Source organism: Pleurodeles waltl, chromosome 2_2, assembly GCF_031143425.1.
Source record: "Pleurodeles waltl isolate 20211129_DDA chromosome 2_2, aPleWal1.hap1.20221129, whole genome shotgun sequence".
Lineage (NCBI taxonomy): Eukaryota > Metazoa > Chordata > Amphibia > Caudata > Salamandridae > Pleurodeles > Pleurodeles waltl.
In genome coordinates this window covers 1,104,206,627-1,104,224,975 of record NC_090439.1, presented here as the reverse complement: position 1 = coordinate 1,104,224,975, position 18,349 = coordinate 1,104,206,627, and the positions used below count along the sequence as shown (strand labels likewise).

The 18,349-nt window shown below is 44.2% G+C and overlaps 1 protein-coding gene across 1 annotated transcript in view; it reads right to left on the bottom strand.

Moving 5' to 3' along the window:
* LOC138282888 (ubiquitin carboxyl-terminal hydrolase CYLD-like) overlaps positions 1 to 18,349 on the bottom strand; it is a 284,328-nt gene that overhangs the window by 3,715 nt on the left and 262,264 nt on the right. Inside the window, exon 15 of the mRNA XM_069220892.1 lies at positions 13,079 to 13,298. Within this exon, the coding sequence (XP_069076993.1) occupies positions 13,079 to 13,298 (220 nt within the window). The remainder of the gene's footprint in view (positions 1 to 13,078; positions 13,299 to 18,349) is intronic.

The window sequence follows — 18,349 nt, the reverse complement described above, 5'->3', positions numbered from 1 at the left end:
ATGTTATAGCCCAAAAATAAAAATTGAAATCTGGGAGTGCCCCCCCCCCCCCCCTTGCTTTGTTAAAGGCAATTTCAGTAAGCATATAGCTGTCCTTACTCTGCAGTAGCCCCAAATCAAACTACTAATCACAGAGTCAAGTCAGCAGAAATACATTAGGAATGATAATGGACTGATCAAAATAAATACAGACATTTTGGGGGAATGTCCATTTTAATAATATTACACTGCAGTAGCTTGGAAATGGCAAAGCGATTGAGTTTGCGTAGACATTTTGCCATTAAGATAAGTAGTAAACTTGGGGAGATTTTTTTGAATGAATTACGAAACCTAGTTTAAAAAATGCATTATATAAGTTGCCTCTTGAACTAGTCGTGGGTCATTAACCTTTGGTTTGTGATTTAGAGTAATTTGTGTTTTTTCTCTGTTTAATTGCTATCCAGACAACGTTCAATATTTTTCTCCTTCTGTCTCTAATACGGCATAGCTTCAGGCCATTAAAGTGAATCGGGATATTATCAGCATACACTGAAACCTTTAAAAAGATAATATTAATGGCTCCAAGTTACAAGTTAAGATTTCCCTTTAATACGTCCAAGTAAATGACCAAATAAAGGGCAAACAAAATGGGGGGGGGGGGGGGGGGGGGGGAGAGAACCCTGACAAGGACCACATAATATGGAAAATGTATTGGAAACTTTCCCCAGTGTTATAACCCTTGCACCTGAATGCTTATAAAGTGCCTGAGTTTGCCTAATATATTTTACCTCACCTCATCTTATTCAAATTTGACCAGAGAAATTGCCAGGACACTGGATCAAAAGATTTTTTCAGCATCAAGAAGGATCATTCCTGCTTGCTTAGGTATAATGTGGGCTACATCCAACAAGGAATGAAAATGTCACTTACCCAGTGTACATCTGTTCGTGGCATCAGTCGCAGTAGATTCGCATGTTCTGCAATAGCTCGCCATCTGGTGTTGGGCCGGAGTGTTACAAGTTGTTTTTCTTCGAAGAAGTCTTTCGAGTCACGGGACCGAGTGACTCCTCCTTTTGTCTCCATTGCGCATGGGCGTCGACTCCATCTTCGATTGTTTTTCCCCGCAGAGGGTGAGGTAGGAGTTGAATTGTAGTAATAGTGCCCATGCAATGGAGTGACTAAGTATGCACCTATTTAAGGTTGAGATGATACATATATAAATAATTGAAGGTAACTTCCAAACTGCTACAGGCTCCCGGGGAGGCGGGTGGGCACATGCGAATCTACTGCGACTGATGCCACGAACAGATGTACACTGGGTAAGTGACATTTTCAGTTCGATGGCATCTGTCGCTGTAGATACGCATGTTCTGCATAGACTAGTAAGCAGTTATTTCCCCAAAAGCGGTGGATCAGCCTGTAGGAGTGGAAGTAGTGTGAAATAATGTTCTTAATACGGCTTGACCTACTGTGGCTTGTTGTGCGGATAACACGTCTACACAGTAGTGCTTGGTGAATGTGTGAGGCGTAGACCATGTGGCTGCCTTACATATTTCTTGCATTGGGATGTTTCCTAGAAAGGCCATGGTAGCACCTTTCTTTCTGGTTGAGTGTGCCCTTGGTGTAATGGGCAGCTGTCGTTTAGCTTTAAGGTAGCAGATTTGGATGCATTTAACTATCCATCTGGCTATACCTTGTTTTGATATTGGGTTTCCTGCATGAGGTTTTTGAAATGCAATAAATAGTTGTTTAGTCTTTCTGATGTTTTTTGTTCTGTCAATGTAATACATCAATGCTCTTTTGACATCTAATGTATGTAGTGCCCTTTCAGCTACGGTATCTGGCTGTGGAAAAAACACTGGAAGTTCCACTGTTTGATTTAGATGGAACGGTGAAATAACCTTTGGCAAAAATTTAGGATTGGTCCTTAGGACGACTTTATTTTTGTGTAGTTGTATAAAAGGTTCCTGTATTGTAAACGCCTGAATCTCGCTTACTCTTCTTAGGGAAGTAATGGCGATGAGAAATGCCACCTTCCAGGTTAGGAACTGTATGTCGCAGGAATGCATGGGTTCAAAAGGTGGACCCATAAGTCTAGTTAGGACAACATTTAGGTTCCATGAAGGAACAGGTGGTGTTCTTGGTGGTATAATTCTCCTAAGGCCCTCCATGAATGCTTTAATGACTGGTATCTTATATAGGGAAGTTGAATAGGTAGTCTGCAGGTATGCAGATATTGCTGCAAGGTGTATTTTAATGGAAGAGAAAGCCAGGTTAGATTTTTGTAAGTGAAGCAAGTAACCCACTACATGTTCTGGAGTTGTGTGTAATGGTTGTATTTGATTAATATGGCAGTAGCAAACAAACCTCTTCCATTTACTCGCATAGCAGTGCCTGGTGGATGGCCTTCTAGCTTGTTTTATGACTTCCATACATTCTTGGGTAAGTTGTAAGTGCCCGAATTCTAGGATTTCAGGAGCCAGATTGCTAGATTCAGCGATGCTGGATCTGGGTGTCTGATCTTTTGGTTGTGCTGTGTCAATAGATCTGGCCTGTTGGGCAATTTGATGCAGGGTACCACTGATAGGTCTAGCAGCGTTGTGTACCAGGGTTGCCTTGCCCAAGTTGGTGCTATCAATATGAGTTTGAGTTTGCTTTGACTGAGTTTGTTTACCAGGTAAGGAAGGAGAGGGAGAGGAGGAAAAGCGTAAGCAAATATCCCTGACCAGTTAATCCATAGGGCATTGCCTTGGGATTGTTCGTGTGGGTATCTGGATGCGAAGTTTTGGCATTTTGCGTTCTCCCTTGTCGCAAACAAGTCTATCTGAGGTGTTCCCCAGAGTTTGAAATAAGTGTTCAGAATTTGGGGGTGAATCTCCCATTCGTGGACCTGTTGGTGATGTCGAGAGAGATTGTCTGCGAGTTGATTTTGGATCCCTGGTATAAATTGTGCTATTAGGCGAATTTGGTTGTGAATTGCCCAACGCCAAATCTTTTGTGCTAGCAGGCTTAACTGCGTGGAGTGCGTCCCCCCCTGCTTGTTTAGATAATACATTGTTGTCATGTTGTCTGTTTTGACGAGAATGTATTTGTGAACTATTATTGGTTGGAAAGCTTTTAGTGCTTGAAAAACTGCTAGAAGTTCTAGGTGATTGATATGCAGTTTTGATTGATGTACGTTCCATTGTCCTTGTATGCTGTGTTGATCGATGTGTGCTCCCCACCCTGTCATGGAAGCATCTGTTGTTATTACGTATTGTGGCACTGGGTCTTGGAAAGGCCGCCCTTTGTTTAAATTTATGTTGTTCCACCACAGAAGCGAGAGGTAAGTTTGGCGGTCTATTAACACCAGATCTAGAAGGTGACCCTGTGCTTGAGACCACTGTGATGCTAGGCATTGTTGTAAGGGCCTCATGTGCAGTCTTGCGTTTGGGACAATGGCTATGCATGAAGACATCATGCCTAGGAGTTGTAATACCATCTTTGCTTGTATCTTTTGTGTTGGATACATGCGTTGTATGATGGTGTTGAAATTTCGAATTCTTTGTGGACTTGGAGTGGCTACTCCCTGTGATGTGTCTATTATGGCTCCTAGGTATTGTTGTACCTTGCGCGGCAGAATGTTGGATTTTGTAAAGTTGACGGTGAACCCGAGTTTGAAGAGGGTTTGTATGATCTGATTTGTGTGATTTGAGCACTCTATGAACGAATGGGCCTTGATTAGCCAGTCGTCCAAATATGGGAACACATGTATTTGCTGCCTTCTTATGTGTGCAGCGACTACCGCTAGGCATTTGGTAAAGACTCTTGGTGCGGTTGTTAATCCGAAAGGCAGTACCTTGAATTGGTAATGTATTCCTTTGAATACAAACCTTAGGTATTTCCTGTGCGATGGGTGTATTGGTATATGGAAATAAGCGTCCTTGAGGTCTAAAGTTGCCATGTAGTCGTGTAGTTTTAGCAATGGCAATACTTCTTGTAGTGTGACCATGTGGAAGTGGTCCGATTTGATGAAAGTGTTCACTACTCTGAGGTCTAGGATTGGTCTCAGCGTTTTGTCCTTCTTTGGTATCAGAAAGTACAGTGAGTAAACTCCTGTGTTTATTTGTGTGTTTGGCACTAATTCGATTGCATTCTTTTGCAATAGTGCCTGCACTTCTATCTCCAGGAGATTGGAATGGTGTGTTGTTAAATTTTGTGCTATGTTTGGAGGGAATTGTAGAAATTCTATGCAATAACCATGCTGGATAATTGCTAGAACCCAAGTGTCTGTAGTGATTTCCTCCCATGCTTTGTAATAATGACCTATTCTTCCCTCCACTGGTGTTGTGTGGAGGGGGTGAGTGACATGTGAGTCACTGTTTAGTAGTAGGGGTTTTGGGGCTTTGAAATCTTCCTCTATTTCTAGGGAATTGCCCTCCTCTATATTGTCCCCGAAAACCTCCTCTATACTGTCCCTGGTAACTGGACGGTGTTGCTTGTGAGGTGCTGGCTTGTGTGCTCTGACCCCGAAACCCCCCTCGAAAGGGCGTTTTACGGAATGTGCTGTAATTCCCTCTGCTCTGCGGGGAGTAGAGTGCGCCCATGGCTTTGGCAGTGTCCGTATCTTTTTTGAGTTTCTCAATCGCTGTGTCCACTTCTGGACCGAACAGTTCTTTTTCATTAAAAGGCATATTGAGAACTGCTTGTTGAATCTCTGGTTTAAATCCAGACGTTCGGAGCCATGCATGCCTTCTGATAGTTACAGATGTATTAATTGTCCGTGCAGCTGTATCTGCAGCGTCCATGGAGGAGCGGATCTGGTTGTTGGAAATGGCCTGTCCCTCCTCAACCACTTGTTTTGCCCTATTTTGTAATTCCTTGGGCAGATGTTCAATGAGATGTTGCATCTCGTCCCAGTGGGCTCTGTCATAGCGCGCAAGTAGTGCCTGGGAGTTTGCGATGCGCCACTGGTTTGCAGCTTGTGCTGCGACTCTTTTACCAGCTGCATCGAACTTGCGGCTTTCTTTATCTGGGGGTGGTGCATCTCCAGATGTGTGAGAGTTGGCCCTCTTCCTAGCTGCTCCTACAACGACAGAGTCTGGTGGCAGCTGTGTAGTGATGAAAACCGGGTCTGTAGGAGGCGCCTTATACTTTTTTTCCACCCTTGGTGTGATTGCCCTACTTTTGACCGGCTCCTTAAAGATGTCTTTTGCGTGCCGGAGCATACCAGGGAGCATAGGCAGGCTTTGGTACGAGCTGTGGGTGGAGGAGAGTGTGTTGAATAAAAAATCATCCTCGACCTGTTCTGAGTGGAGGCTTACGTTGTGAAATTGTGCAGCTCTAGCCACCACTTGAGAATACGCGGTGCTGTCCTCTGGTGGAGATGGCTTCGTAGGGTATGCCTCTGGACTATTATCTGACACTGGGGCGTCGTATAGGTCCCATGCGTCCTGATCTTGGTCACCCTGGCTCATGGTGGTGTGAGCTGGGGAGAGTGATGGAGTTTGTGCTGGTGAGACGTTAATCACGGGCTGAGGAGAGGGTGGTGGGGTAACTCTTTTCACCACTTTTGGTTGTGGTGTCTGTTCAGTCTGGAACTCCAACCTTCTCTTTCTCCTAATAGGGGGAAGGGTGCTTATTTTTCCTGTCCCCTGCTGTATGAAGATACGCTTTTGCGTATGGTCCACATCAGTTGCTTGTAGCTCTTCCTCAAACCTATGCTTTTGCATTTGGGAGGTTAGCGAGTGCTCTTCTGTATAAGAGCCTGGAGCTGGGTCGCTTGCAGTTTGTTTCGGCATCGAAACCCTGTCTGCGTGTTTTTTCGGCTCCGAGGTGACTTTTTTCTTTTTCGGGGCCGAAACCTCTCGGCGTCGATCAGCTTCGGTGCCGCTGTCTCGGCGTCGAGCCGTGTCCACACCGGCATCTCGGTGTCGAGGCTTGTCTCCAGCACTTTCTCGGTCCCGAGAAGGCTGCGTGCCGGTGTCTCGACCGGAGTCGGACGACCTCGGCACTGTTTGGGCCTTTTTCGGTGCCGACGGTCGGTCACCGAATTTATGGGTGGAGCCATGGCCGGATGGCAGTGGCGTCCCCTGGGCCTTGTAAATGTGTCTCTGTGTGGTTTTCGACGTTTTACTCACGGTTTGTGTATCGTCGAATCCTTCGGAGTCTGAGTCTTGGATCGAGAAGGTACCTTCCTCTTCCTGTTCCTCGAACTCCTGTTGGGCTGTCGGTGCGGACGCCATCTGAAGTCTTCTGGCTCGACGGTCTCGGAGTGTTTTTCGGGACCGGAACGCACGACAGGCCTCGCAGGTGTCTTCGCTGTGCTCAGGTGACAGGCACAGGTTGCAGACCAAGTGTTGGTCTGTGTAGGGGTATTTATTGTGGCATTTGGGGCAGAAACGGAACGGGGTCCGTTCCATCGGCGTTCTTCAGCACGCGGTCGGGCCGACCAGGCCCCGACGGGGGATCGAAAAACTACCCTGCGGGGCACCGGAGCTCTTCGATCTTCGATGCAGTGTGGAATCTAAGTACGCCGATCCCGAACGCAACAATACCGACGCAAATCTTCCGAAATTAGATAATTTTCCGTTCCGAAACTCGGAGCGACAGGAACACGTCCGAACCCGATGGCGGAAAAAAAACAATCGAAGATGGAGTCGACGCCCATGCGCAATGGAGACAAAAGGAGGAGTCACTCGGTCCCGTGACTCGAAAGACTTCTTCGAAGAAAAACAACTTGTAACACTCCGGCCCAACACCAGATGGCGAGCTATTGCAGAACATGCGTATCTACAGCGACAGATGCCATCGAACATACCATTATTGATATGTGTGGTAGAGGCATGCCCAGGTATAAATTCATGTTGTTTTGTATGAACTTGTTGTCCTATAACCAGGGTTAATCTCATGACGAGAACATCTGCGTAAATCTTACCCTCTGAGTTGATTAATGAGATCAGTCAGTATGATTGAGATTTGTCTGGTGATTTATTTTTCTTAAGAATGTAGCGATGTATATTGCATTTAAGGGGTTGCTGTTGTCGGTCCGTCTCCGCAGTGCCCATTGCCATTACTGCTACTGAAACCATGGAGAAGGTTTTGAAAAATGCAATTCCTGCAGCGTTCTCAGTATGGCTGTATTGGTTTTCTTATTTCATTCTTTGTATTCTCTTTAACATCTCTATTTATGATGAATACTTCTAACTGCAAATTCTTAATCTCCCCAGTCACCAGATAAGACCCAGAAAACTATTCTTTAGCAGTGTTCCACACCACCTTCAAGCTCTGCATTGGCTCAGTGCTGCCCTAGAAGTGATTGAACAGAGCTGCATATAAACACCATCCCTAGTGCTCCTATGCCAGTCCATTTCTTTCTGCACCTTCCAACACAGATCCAGAGGTCCACCCTCAATTTTGTCAGTGCCTCTGTTTGTCCGGTCTCAGCTAGTGCTACAGGGAATGCTTGCTTTGCCATTCTGTTTCACTGTCCAGCACAAGTAATTTTGAAAATGTACATTTAGCTCTACTGGAATAATAATGGTCCACACATTTTAAATGCCACTGATTGATACATGCATCTTTACACATTTTTGGTAGCACCATGAGCAAGAGATCTGCGTTGCTCCAAGAACTGCCTCATTTGGTACAATCTGTTTTTGTTTTCCATTTATATTATGATCAGATCTGTCCAACTCCGAGTTAAAAAACCTCCTTCGTGGGTACTGCTATTGCCGGCATCAACCCACACGGTTTGAGTAAGTGAATGCTGATGCAGGGATCGTGTTATGGCCTTTGATAGTACTCTAATGTAGATTCAGCTTTTTTGAGCTGGATGACTTAGACACTATGTTTATGCCTTCAGTGTTGTCTTTATCCATTTGTTGTCCGTCAATGGTTGCAGTCAAACTTATGTGGTTATGTGCTGAGCATACTGTGATCGTTAACTTCCCCAGCTGTTATTTCAGTCTCAATAATAGGGATATTAGCACGAATGTCGTCATTAAGTTCTTCTAAGTTCTTAACATATAGTCAATATTATCATCTTAGTTAGAATTAGTACTCACTTGAGAATTAGCCAATGAGGACAAAGCGTTCTCAGTTACCCTTATTAAGCCATCCTTGCTCTCTGCCTGAGCGGAATCTATTTTATTGAATTAATAGGCAGGTGGTTCTTCAACTGTCTCGCCACACTGCTTTCTTTTCGAAGGGTAACTGACCAAGGGGGTGGTTGCTTCCATCTGAAAGGTAGCCGCTAATGCTTCTGCCGGCTCTGTTCATCTCGAACCGGGGTTGGAATCAGTCCAAGGAAAACAAGAGAACTAGTGAGGGAATCAGGAAGATCAAGACGGCTGGCCAGCAATGATCCCCGATACTGCCAAGTCCTCCACAGATGGCCTCCAAGTATTCCAGGTCTGTGGGTTGATCATCATGGGCTCGTCCGTTCTGGCCTTCAGCACTTCGTCACAAGTTGCTTGGGCATCCACCATACTCTTGCACAGCTGAACCAGCATTATTGCAGTAAGTGTGGTCGCCAAGGAAACGCAGATCACAGTAAGGCAGTAGTTATTCATTCTGACGCTCTGCATAGTCTAGATGACTTGCTCTGTCTTCTGGCATTTGTTGCCATAGTTGGGGATTGGACAGGTTAGTCAGACAGGCAGCAAGATCCTGAAGCTGTTGCTAGCCAGATGACATCTTTCCCCCCAGCACAGTTTACAACACAACAATGTAACATATATTACATTCTACATCGTAATATGAATACAAATCCACAATGATAGTGTTAAAGCCTAGAAAAAAATGCAGATTAAGTAAAGCTTACATTGTTAATAACAACAAGGACTTCACGCAATACTGACTCTAGCAAATACACGTTGTGCACACTCTGGCATGATGATCAACAGCTAGCAATGCATGTAGTTCTGTGGAGATGACTGAATGACTAGCTTGAAGATGGCTATTGCAGCCACATGTAGTGAGTTTTACTGTGCAGCATTCACTTTACGGGTCCGTGTTTTTTTCTGCATTACAAATTAGTAAAGACGAAAGCTATGGAGGCACCCACAGTTTGGATTGTGAGGGTCTTTGTGGTTTGCAGGTTTCCTGGCATTCTAATTTTAAGACGTTTTTGAGCAAAAATGTATCCTACAGGCTCATCTATTCCCCCTTGTATTACTCTACCTAATATATCCTTTCCTTCAGGTGTCTGACCATAGTTAGCCATCAGTGCCATAATTCACCAGCAAAAATGAGGCACATCTCATAAAACGTACACAACTTTATGGATAGATTGGTACTTTGGTGATGCTGGTAGTACCTAGCTGTTCCTTCTCATTTCAGGAAATATAGACCAGTGCACCACCACTCTTAATGAACCAACTGAGATATTTGCGGACTGGATGTGGGTGTTAGCAGAACATGATACATGTTGATATGCCCCCAAATCTTCACTGGATCATGTACAGAAAGGGTAGTACTGGTGATGATATTTTAATAAATGAGAAAGTCAAGATCCTTGGGGGCCACTTTGAACAGTAGTTGCCTATGGACGATGAGGTCAATCAACTAACAATTGACTGCTACATATGAACACTAGCCAAACTACATCACCGTCTTATGTGAAAGGGCATACTCCCACTAGCATGTCATACACTTCAATCAGCTTTGCTACAAATGCTGTAAGTACTCCACTTTCACAAGAGTACTATGCGAGGAGAAACCTTCAAACCTGTAGAAGCAAAATATGTGCAACTCTAAGCAGTAACAAATTAGACAGTATATGTGTGAATAATCTGCAAACAGAAGGTGGCAACTATCCTATTTGCAAGCGGTCCAAGGAGAGGACGGCATAGGCGCATAGCGAGCGCCCCCTTTGATGCATGTTTGACAATAAGGGGACACTTCCCCTCCTGGACACCAGAGGCCATTAGCCTCTAGGGATTGGGCCACCTCAAGGTAGTTCCTTGGTAAGGTAGGCCGTTTGCTTTATTGCTTCTTAAACCTGTTACCAATTTAGCAGAGTTTTTCTCCACTCATAAAGTGACTCTTAGGGATCCAATGCTCTGATGAATGCCCGAGACCTTCCTAGGCTCATTACTGAGGGCAGGAACATGTTGGCTACAACTCCTTAGATAGGTGACCCTGCGAGTCCTTGTTCTCACAGAGGTGTCCCCCTCTTCGCTTTTAACCACACAAAACAGACCCTATTATTAAATTGTAACTTTACACAGGAGCCTGTTTAGGTGTTTTTATCCCATAGATTAGCTGGATCCCGATCTTTCCAGACCTAGAATTGATTTACGCACTCCCTCCTGTTCTTTTAACAATGAGGTTGAGTCCGCCCAGGTGGCACTGTCCTACCTGGGTGGGGCTAGGTGGTCAAATGATGAAGCATGACACTATATAGTGTGAGACCACCTAGTCCGTAAAGGAAATCCCCCCTTGTTTTCCCCTTTAACTGCTCTCCTAGCTCACACTGACCCCCTTTCCTCCACTAGAGGACCACGAGGAAACCCTGGGCACAACTGGTACCACCGGAACCCATCCCTCGATATATAATAGAACCCCGTACTCCTTAGTGTGTTTTTTAACTATCCTATTTGTTCATGTGTGGCTTTTTTACCCATACCCAAGCTACATGTTTCCTGATATTGAAGCTTTAAGGTGAGTCATAACCTAATTGTATATGGAAGTGGACAGTCCTTTAGTAACAAAAGATATTTAATTTTCAACCTAAAAGCACATACATCAGCTATTATGACCTGAAGATCTCCTATAAAAACTCTGCTGCACAGTTCAAACTGTTTGGCTTCTTTATGAGGGGTTTGATAAATGCCAGGGCAGAATTGGGAGGATCTATAAGCGAGGAGGTTGTAGGGTTGTCATGCATACAAAAACACTAATTTACATCTGACAATACTTGAAATTACGACTGATGATAACTGACACAATTTTATTAAAACGTCATTATTGTGTGTAGGTCACACTGTAGAATAATTTACTGGCAAAACCTGACAATGGTCTATGTAACTCAAAGTTCAAGTCACTTCCGCCTTCACCCGTAGTTTATTAAGTATTGCTTGAGCCTTCACCCATGGATCAAGCATTGCTTCGGTTAATCAAGTATCACCTCATCTTCACTTATAGGTTAACAAGCATCACCCCAGCCTTCACCCAAGCTTTATCAAGCCTCACTCCAGCCTTCACCCACGGGTTATCAAGCCTCACTCCAGCCTTTACCCATGGTTTATCAAGAATCACTCCAGCCTTCACTCATGGTTCATCAAGAATCACTTCAGCCTTCACTCATGGTTTATCAGGTATTACTTCAGCCTTTACCTTTCACCCATGGTTTATCAAGCACCACTTCTGCCTTTACCAGTGGTTTATCAAGCACTGCTTCAGCATTCACCCAGAGTTATCAGGTATCTCTTCAGCCTTCACCCATGGATTACCAAGCATCGCTTCAGCCTTATCCCAGGGGTTGTGCATGTCTACCTATTCCACATACATAATCCACTTAAAGGTGAATCATCTTTGTTAAATACAAATATAGACTTATCTGCTTTACGCTAGTGAAATTACCTTCTTAGGTTGAAAATACAGATTTTCCTCTGCTACTAGCCATATAACACTCAGGAAAACAATTTAAACCAAATATAACCAGGGACAAGTTTATCTGAATCTGAACACCACCCTGAGATGCACGCTCTATTTAAAATGCAAAGTGCTCACTGTGAGTGTTTTCCATGTGTGTCCAGGGCAGTTCCCTTCCGCCCGTAAACAACCAAAAAGCCTTAAAGAGCATAACCTAGACTTGGAATTAACCTCTTGGTGCACAGTTCTCCAGTCCGCCTCAATAACAGGCTGGCTTTCTGAAATCGGAAGAGATTCTGAAAAGTTCCTTGTGGAATGAAGAGTAAGATGAATAGAATAATAACTCTTTTTCTTTTGTTGTCCTGAAAATACTAAGGGGCATGTTTATGAAAAAGTGGTGCATCATTTATAATGCGCCACTTTTCTAGTGACCCATTGTATCCCCCTAATGATGCCATGTATATGCCGTATTTATAACACGGCGCACCATGGCGGTCGTGTCCATAATAGCGTCATCATTTATGGTGCTAATGTGGCAATTTGCTGAATTAGTGTCACAAATTATGGAGCCGAGCCAATGCAGCAAAGCTCAGGGAGGCCCATTGTTCTCATCTTAACGCCGCCTGCCTAATGACGCTAAAAATGACGCAGTGAAATCTCGTAAATTTCACTGCACCATTTTTCTGGGCCTCCCTACGTGGGAGCGCCCCCTTGCAGACATTATGCCTGTGGCCGGCATAATGTGGCAGAAGGGTTTGCAAAGTGGCGCAATGCTTGCATTGCACCACTTTGTAAATATGGTGCGTGGGAAATGCCACCTTAGATCCACAATTGCGTAAAAAAATGATGCAAATGTAGCGCAAGGGGCATCATTAATATGCCGGTAAGATCACACATTATTCAGGGAAGACTTGAAAGTCCACCTTGTCATATTGTACCTAATAGATTAATTTTGTTCTCCCTTGGTCTTTGTTTAATTTGGGTTGTTCTCTTGTCACATATAAAATGCTCGGCTGCCGAAGAGGCTTGGTCCCTAATCTACGAGAACATTAATAAGCAATATCTGTTATAAGGGCCTGGTTTTTGGGGAGCGTTTGAGTTGGAGTTTTACTACCTTGTTAAAGCTTTGCTTCCTTTTCAAGTGGGATATACATAAATTAAGTGAAGGAGCTTGCGGAGGTGGAGGAGTGGCTTATGTGGGCTACCTTTTTACAAAATGGCGGAAGAAGAACTTGCCAAGTAAGAGGCAACTTTTTTTATAGTTATGAACTGAAGTCAGATGTTTTTTCTTTTTAATCACTTCAAGGTTATACTGTTGAAAACAATGCAGGTGTAAATGTTTTGCCGAGATAGTTTCAAATAAACTCATTATTTTCAAAAGCAAAAAAGACTTGAGCCTGTTAAGCAGTCCAACCTAACTTGTGGGGCTGTAAACCATGGCACGGGAAATGAACAAGTGAATACTGATCTGTTTGCTGCCTCTCTAGTTCCTGCCCAGCCATGCAGTCCTGCTCCTTCTTACCGTATCTATCGGCCATGCTGTCAAAGAACATCCAGTGCTCCTTCTCTGGTCCATATTTTACAAAGGAGACGTAATGACTGGTTTCTATGCAGAGAACGGCAAAGAGCTCCATCTTCTCTCGGGGGATGCGATGAGAGTGCAGGTGCTTCATGTTCTCGAAAGCCGATGGGTTCTTCAACTTCATGGGCTTGTGACCCTTGCGCTTGTAGTGTGAGTGAGCCTGAAAAACGTAACCATAATAATCGTTAATGCTCGCCACAACGCCTGGAATACATAAACTAGAACCTGTAAGTAATGTTCATTGTGAAGGATAGTTGTCAAATCACGAGCCAGACACAGGAAGTTAAAACATGACTTTTCTACTGCCAAAAAAACAATAAATTAGACTATTTAAAAATCAATAAGCAAATACTACCAAATTATGGTATGATCATGTGTTTAGATATGGAGGCGGGCTGGGGATTGGCTAGGAAACAGTAATGACAAGACTACAAGTATTGCTAGGAATAAAATTGCCCCAACTCAATAAGCAAACAGGATCAGGCAAGCTATCTTAGAGTTCACAGCCAAGGAGCTCGGTTTCTGGTTTGCTGTATCATGATAAAGTATCCAATCCTTGAATGTGCCTCTGTTGAACTTTATGCCACCACCCTTGTCAGGGGTAAAATGAATGTAATGTCTAGAATCCGAGGGAACTAGGAACGACTTGAGAAAAATGTGCAGATTTCTGATTCGTGGCAGCAAGAAACTCCTAGTGCCGAGAGGCCCTCTGAAATTGTGATACAATGTTATCCCTGCCCCTAGCTTTAGCAGAAGTACTCGTGGCACCACACTCCATATCAATCGCCCCTTTGTGTTCAGCACTAACAAAAGTTTCTCACAGAGGACATATCCTTTGAAAAATAACAATGCAGAGTTGGCGGCACTGTAACGTGGTAGATCAAAGCAGCGAGGCATCCGCGTCAGTGTTCAGAAACACCCCCATCACACATAGGGGAGCCACAATGAGTCTGGTCAATTGCTGCTAGGGAGTGTTCACAAATGTAGATAAGTGGCCCTGATGCGATAGCCCCATAGCTGGGGCAGGAATGTTCCACGTAACCCTCCACTTCTTGGGTGCCACCACAAGCAACCAACCCACAGTTGGAAAAATAGAAAGGTGACCCATGGTCCTGCAAACTCATATCTGGACATTGATGGTTCATTGAGACACGTGTGGGGAGTTAGACTCTGCTGAGCACCAGCCTGAGAAAATCTTTAAGTGATGGATGCATAAAACAAGACCCTACTCAGCTCACTGCTATCCGCTCTAACCAAGCAGTTAACACAAGAAGGACTGTGATTGCGCCAGGTGCTGCTGATCATTGCGCAATGCTTTGCAAAGCAGTACAACGTTGACAAGTACCATTACCCAATGTTATGGAGCGATATGAATACCACACAGTCAATTATTTCTGTATTCATTCTGCCGTAAAACTGCTGGCCCTGGCGTCGCAGACTTTGTGCAGCACATTAACTGCATCTAATGGTAACCTCCAAGTGTGGGTGAACTGACCTTCCTATGTCTGTCTGGCCTAGCAATACTAACATTACTCAAAACTGGCTTAAATTTTACCCAATTATAAACTACTCATTCAGAAACTTCAGTCAAGCAGACAGCACCTTACCCAGCTCAGGTTCAGAAAGAACCTTACCACATTCAGGTTCATAAAGAACTATACCCAGCTCAGGTTATGAAACACAAATCAAGGTAGGGCTGCCACTGTAAACAGTAGAGAAAGAATATGCACGTGGGAAACTATGTGCATGGAAGATTAAGTGTGAAAGACTTCATATGGAAGCGTATGTGACTGTGTGACAGAGTATGAGTTACACTGCCGGAGTGCATGCAAAGAGAGAAATAATGTGGACATGTCTTTCTCCAGTAGTTGCTTCAGCCTCAAAATCCTCTTGCCCTTAGTTGTTTCCTAGCTCTCCATCCCTCACTAATGTAAGAATTAATTTACCGATATTTAAATTTGGTTGTGAGTTACAAAAATAAACAAAAAAAACTGACTTACCTCCAAATGGGTGCCCTGTAGCACGGTCACATAAATCTTCTCACTTTGGAATCAGAGAAAGAAATGTAAACACCAAACTGGATGGCCGTTTGTGGAACAAACACTGATTGGGGAGCACTGATTGTGGATTTGCCAACTGTGGAGCACATGTTGCTGCGGAGCCACGGAGTTTCGGAGTTGCCGCTCACAATGGTGGTCAGTTATGGGCCGTGGCTCCATGTGAAGCTGAACTTGAATTTGCTGAAATTACCTGTGGCAATTTTGGCTCCCGGCCAGTGCTGTCCAAAGCTGCTTGGCGCAGTTTAGCCGCCTTTCTAGGTGGTGGTGGTGGCGGTATCTCAGAGCAGATATAGAGTTGGAGAATAACTTAAGTGCAGCATACTTAGGAAGTATACATTTGTTTTTACCTTGGCTTTATTACTACAAAATAGCTGGAGTGCCTATTAGGTATCCATAGCCAGCAGTGGGCTTTGTGTTCGGATGCCCCCTCAGAAGAAAGGAGGCATAAAGCTGCAGGCTCCATCTAAGCACATAGAGGGATTAAGGAGCGTGAAGGTGCCTGCAGTACTTACAAGAGACTCTTCGGGACTAGAGACCATTTCACTTACGAAAAGGGTTCATGCAAGTCTCCATCTAGCAGATCAAACACTTGTCACTATCCATTCTTCAGCAAAGACTTTAGCTGTCTCAATCAAGGACTTTGTGGGGAAACACTTTATGACAACATTGTCACAGGATTCTTCCAAATGCTGGTCCTGTGGCCTCCCCCTCAAGAGATCATTTGGAGACATTGGTTGCCCAGGAGAGGGAGGCCCTGGATATGGTTTAGGATATTGAAATCATCCACCCCCATCTATCTTCTTCTCCCTGCTTTTTCCTCCCTTCCAAACTAGGTTTTGCGGGCTCTGAGGAAGGGTAAGGAGTAGTGGGGGTAAAATGGGGGAGTGAGAAGAGCAGGGAGACACCAGAAGCTGGTATGTCCAGGGGAGTGATTGCCGCCAAGTTTGGTCATGCAGGTGTGACTCTAGAGGAGGGGGTTGAATAAAGGGAATCTGGTCTCATCTACGGGGATATAGTCTCCTCACTGTCTGGCCCCTCCACGATGCGGGACGTTCTTTTATTAATGCAAAAGACGCTGCATGGCTTATTGGAATAATCTCTCACAACAAATGAGACCTTGAGGGCTGAGGCCTTTATTTTTTAAGGTGATCCTCTACGAGTTAAAGTCAATTGACTCTTGTATGCCTACAAATGTACGACTGGTACCCTCTACAAACCCTGTACCTGGTGAGGAGGCGTCAGACTGTATCAAAAAGACCAATGTTGGTGAAAAGATGGTATCATGGGTGGTTTGCAATCTAGCATCTTTGCCATCAGAAAACAAGGAAAGGCAAGCGTAGAGGTAAAGGCTTAAGAAATTTCACTCAGAGGGCCCAGGAATTTGTGTATTGTGAAAGATTTGGATAAATCTTAATAGCGGTGAAGCAAGGAAGGTGTAGAAGAGTATATGAAGGTGGGGAAGGGTACCAAGTAAGGGAATAAGGTGCAGGTAGAGAAGGCCCTTGTCTCAACAAAACTGGGCTTCAAGGTTATGGGTAAAGCCTGCAGTGGGAATACTACATTAAGAGGACTAAGTTAGAGGAGTGGGGAGAATGGTTTGTGGGTCCTGTAGATATATATTCCAGTGAAGGGTAAAGAGTTCCAAGCACATGAATCCTCTAGGTACTGTGATGGCTAGTCAGGTTGACTGTGATTTAGACCAGGTGCAGGCCCTCCATAGGACTCCTAGAGCAAAACGTGTATCTGGATGTCATGCTCGGGGGGGGATATGCAAATACATGGAAGCACCTGAAAAGGTCTAATTTATTAAAGGTATTTTCTTCTTGTAAGACACTGGAGGTGGTTTTCACAAGAGATATAGATCAAGGGACTTTCAGAGAATCTGCAATGAGTAGGGAAGTTAGAAAATTTGTTTTGCCTCTCCATGATTAGCTGATTTGGTAATAGAAACTGGTGGTGAACTTAATGAAATAGGGCTGTGGAAAGTGCCTGAAGGAGAGGTTGTCACACCCCAATCCATAATGTCACTATTAGCAAACCCTGCTGGCTTTAACTTGCAACAGGTAAATTTGGTTATAGGAGTGGAAGGCTTCTTGTTCCCTCCTTGTTTGGCAGGATATAAGCATGATAGCTTGGAGGTAACAGTAGCAGCCCACTCAAAAGACTGCTGGGGGGATGGGGTGAGGGGGTTGTCAGGTGCACCAGGTGTGCCATGGCATAGGGATATGGTGATCCCAATGGAATTATATTACCCTAAACGTCTGACCACCAGGATTGATGATAGATACATTGCACATCTAAAGCAATATCAAGAGACCAAAACCCTAGTGCTTAGTGGGGAGCCAAGTAATTAATGTGCTGGAATGGTACTCTGAGACTATCACAGAGGAAGTCAAATGCTTGATCCCAATAGTCCGGAAATGTAATCTCGAGACTAAAAAAGGAAGGATCCGTTGGTGATCCACACAAACCTGGTTCGATAAGGAACGTTTAGGTTTAAGAAAAAGATTGAGGAAAACAAGACCATTGAGGGGTCTACAGGAGAGGTCTAGGGAAAGAGAAAGATATAATAAAATAAAGAAGGTACATGGAGCGTTGATCAGAACAAAGAAACATGAGTACCATCAGGCACATTGGGACACGATGATCAGCACCCTTCTGTCTAAAGATATGAATATATTTTGGAAGCTAGTCCAGAGAGAGTGCAATAAGTCAAATGAATCCTTAAGGTGTACGGTGCCTGGAATGTAACCCAAGCATCTTCTAAGTAATATCTATAAGGCCAGAGAGGTATCTGAGAAAAGGAAGGTGGCCCAATCTGGGGGAGGAATTATTGGAACTATTCTATGAACAGTCCTTTGTGAAACTGATATCCTCCCTAAAACTAAGGCAGCCGGCCCAGATAATCTACCCACCATTATCAAATCTAGCCCCAAGTGGTGGGCTAGTTTCCTCTCCAAAGCCTTTGTTTTTATAACAAAGATGGGTATTTTTCCGCTCCGTTGGAAGGGTGCAATAATTAAGAACATAAACAAAAAATGGAGATGGCCATCTAAGTTAAATATCGTTAGAAAAGTCTGCTTGGTGTTGGAGCTAAATTGTATCCAAAGTAATTTTTATTTTCCTTGAAGGATTGGATTGAGACCAATAA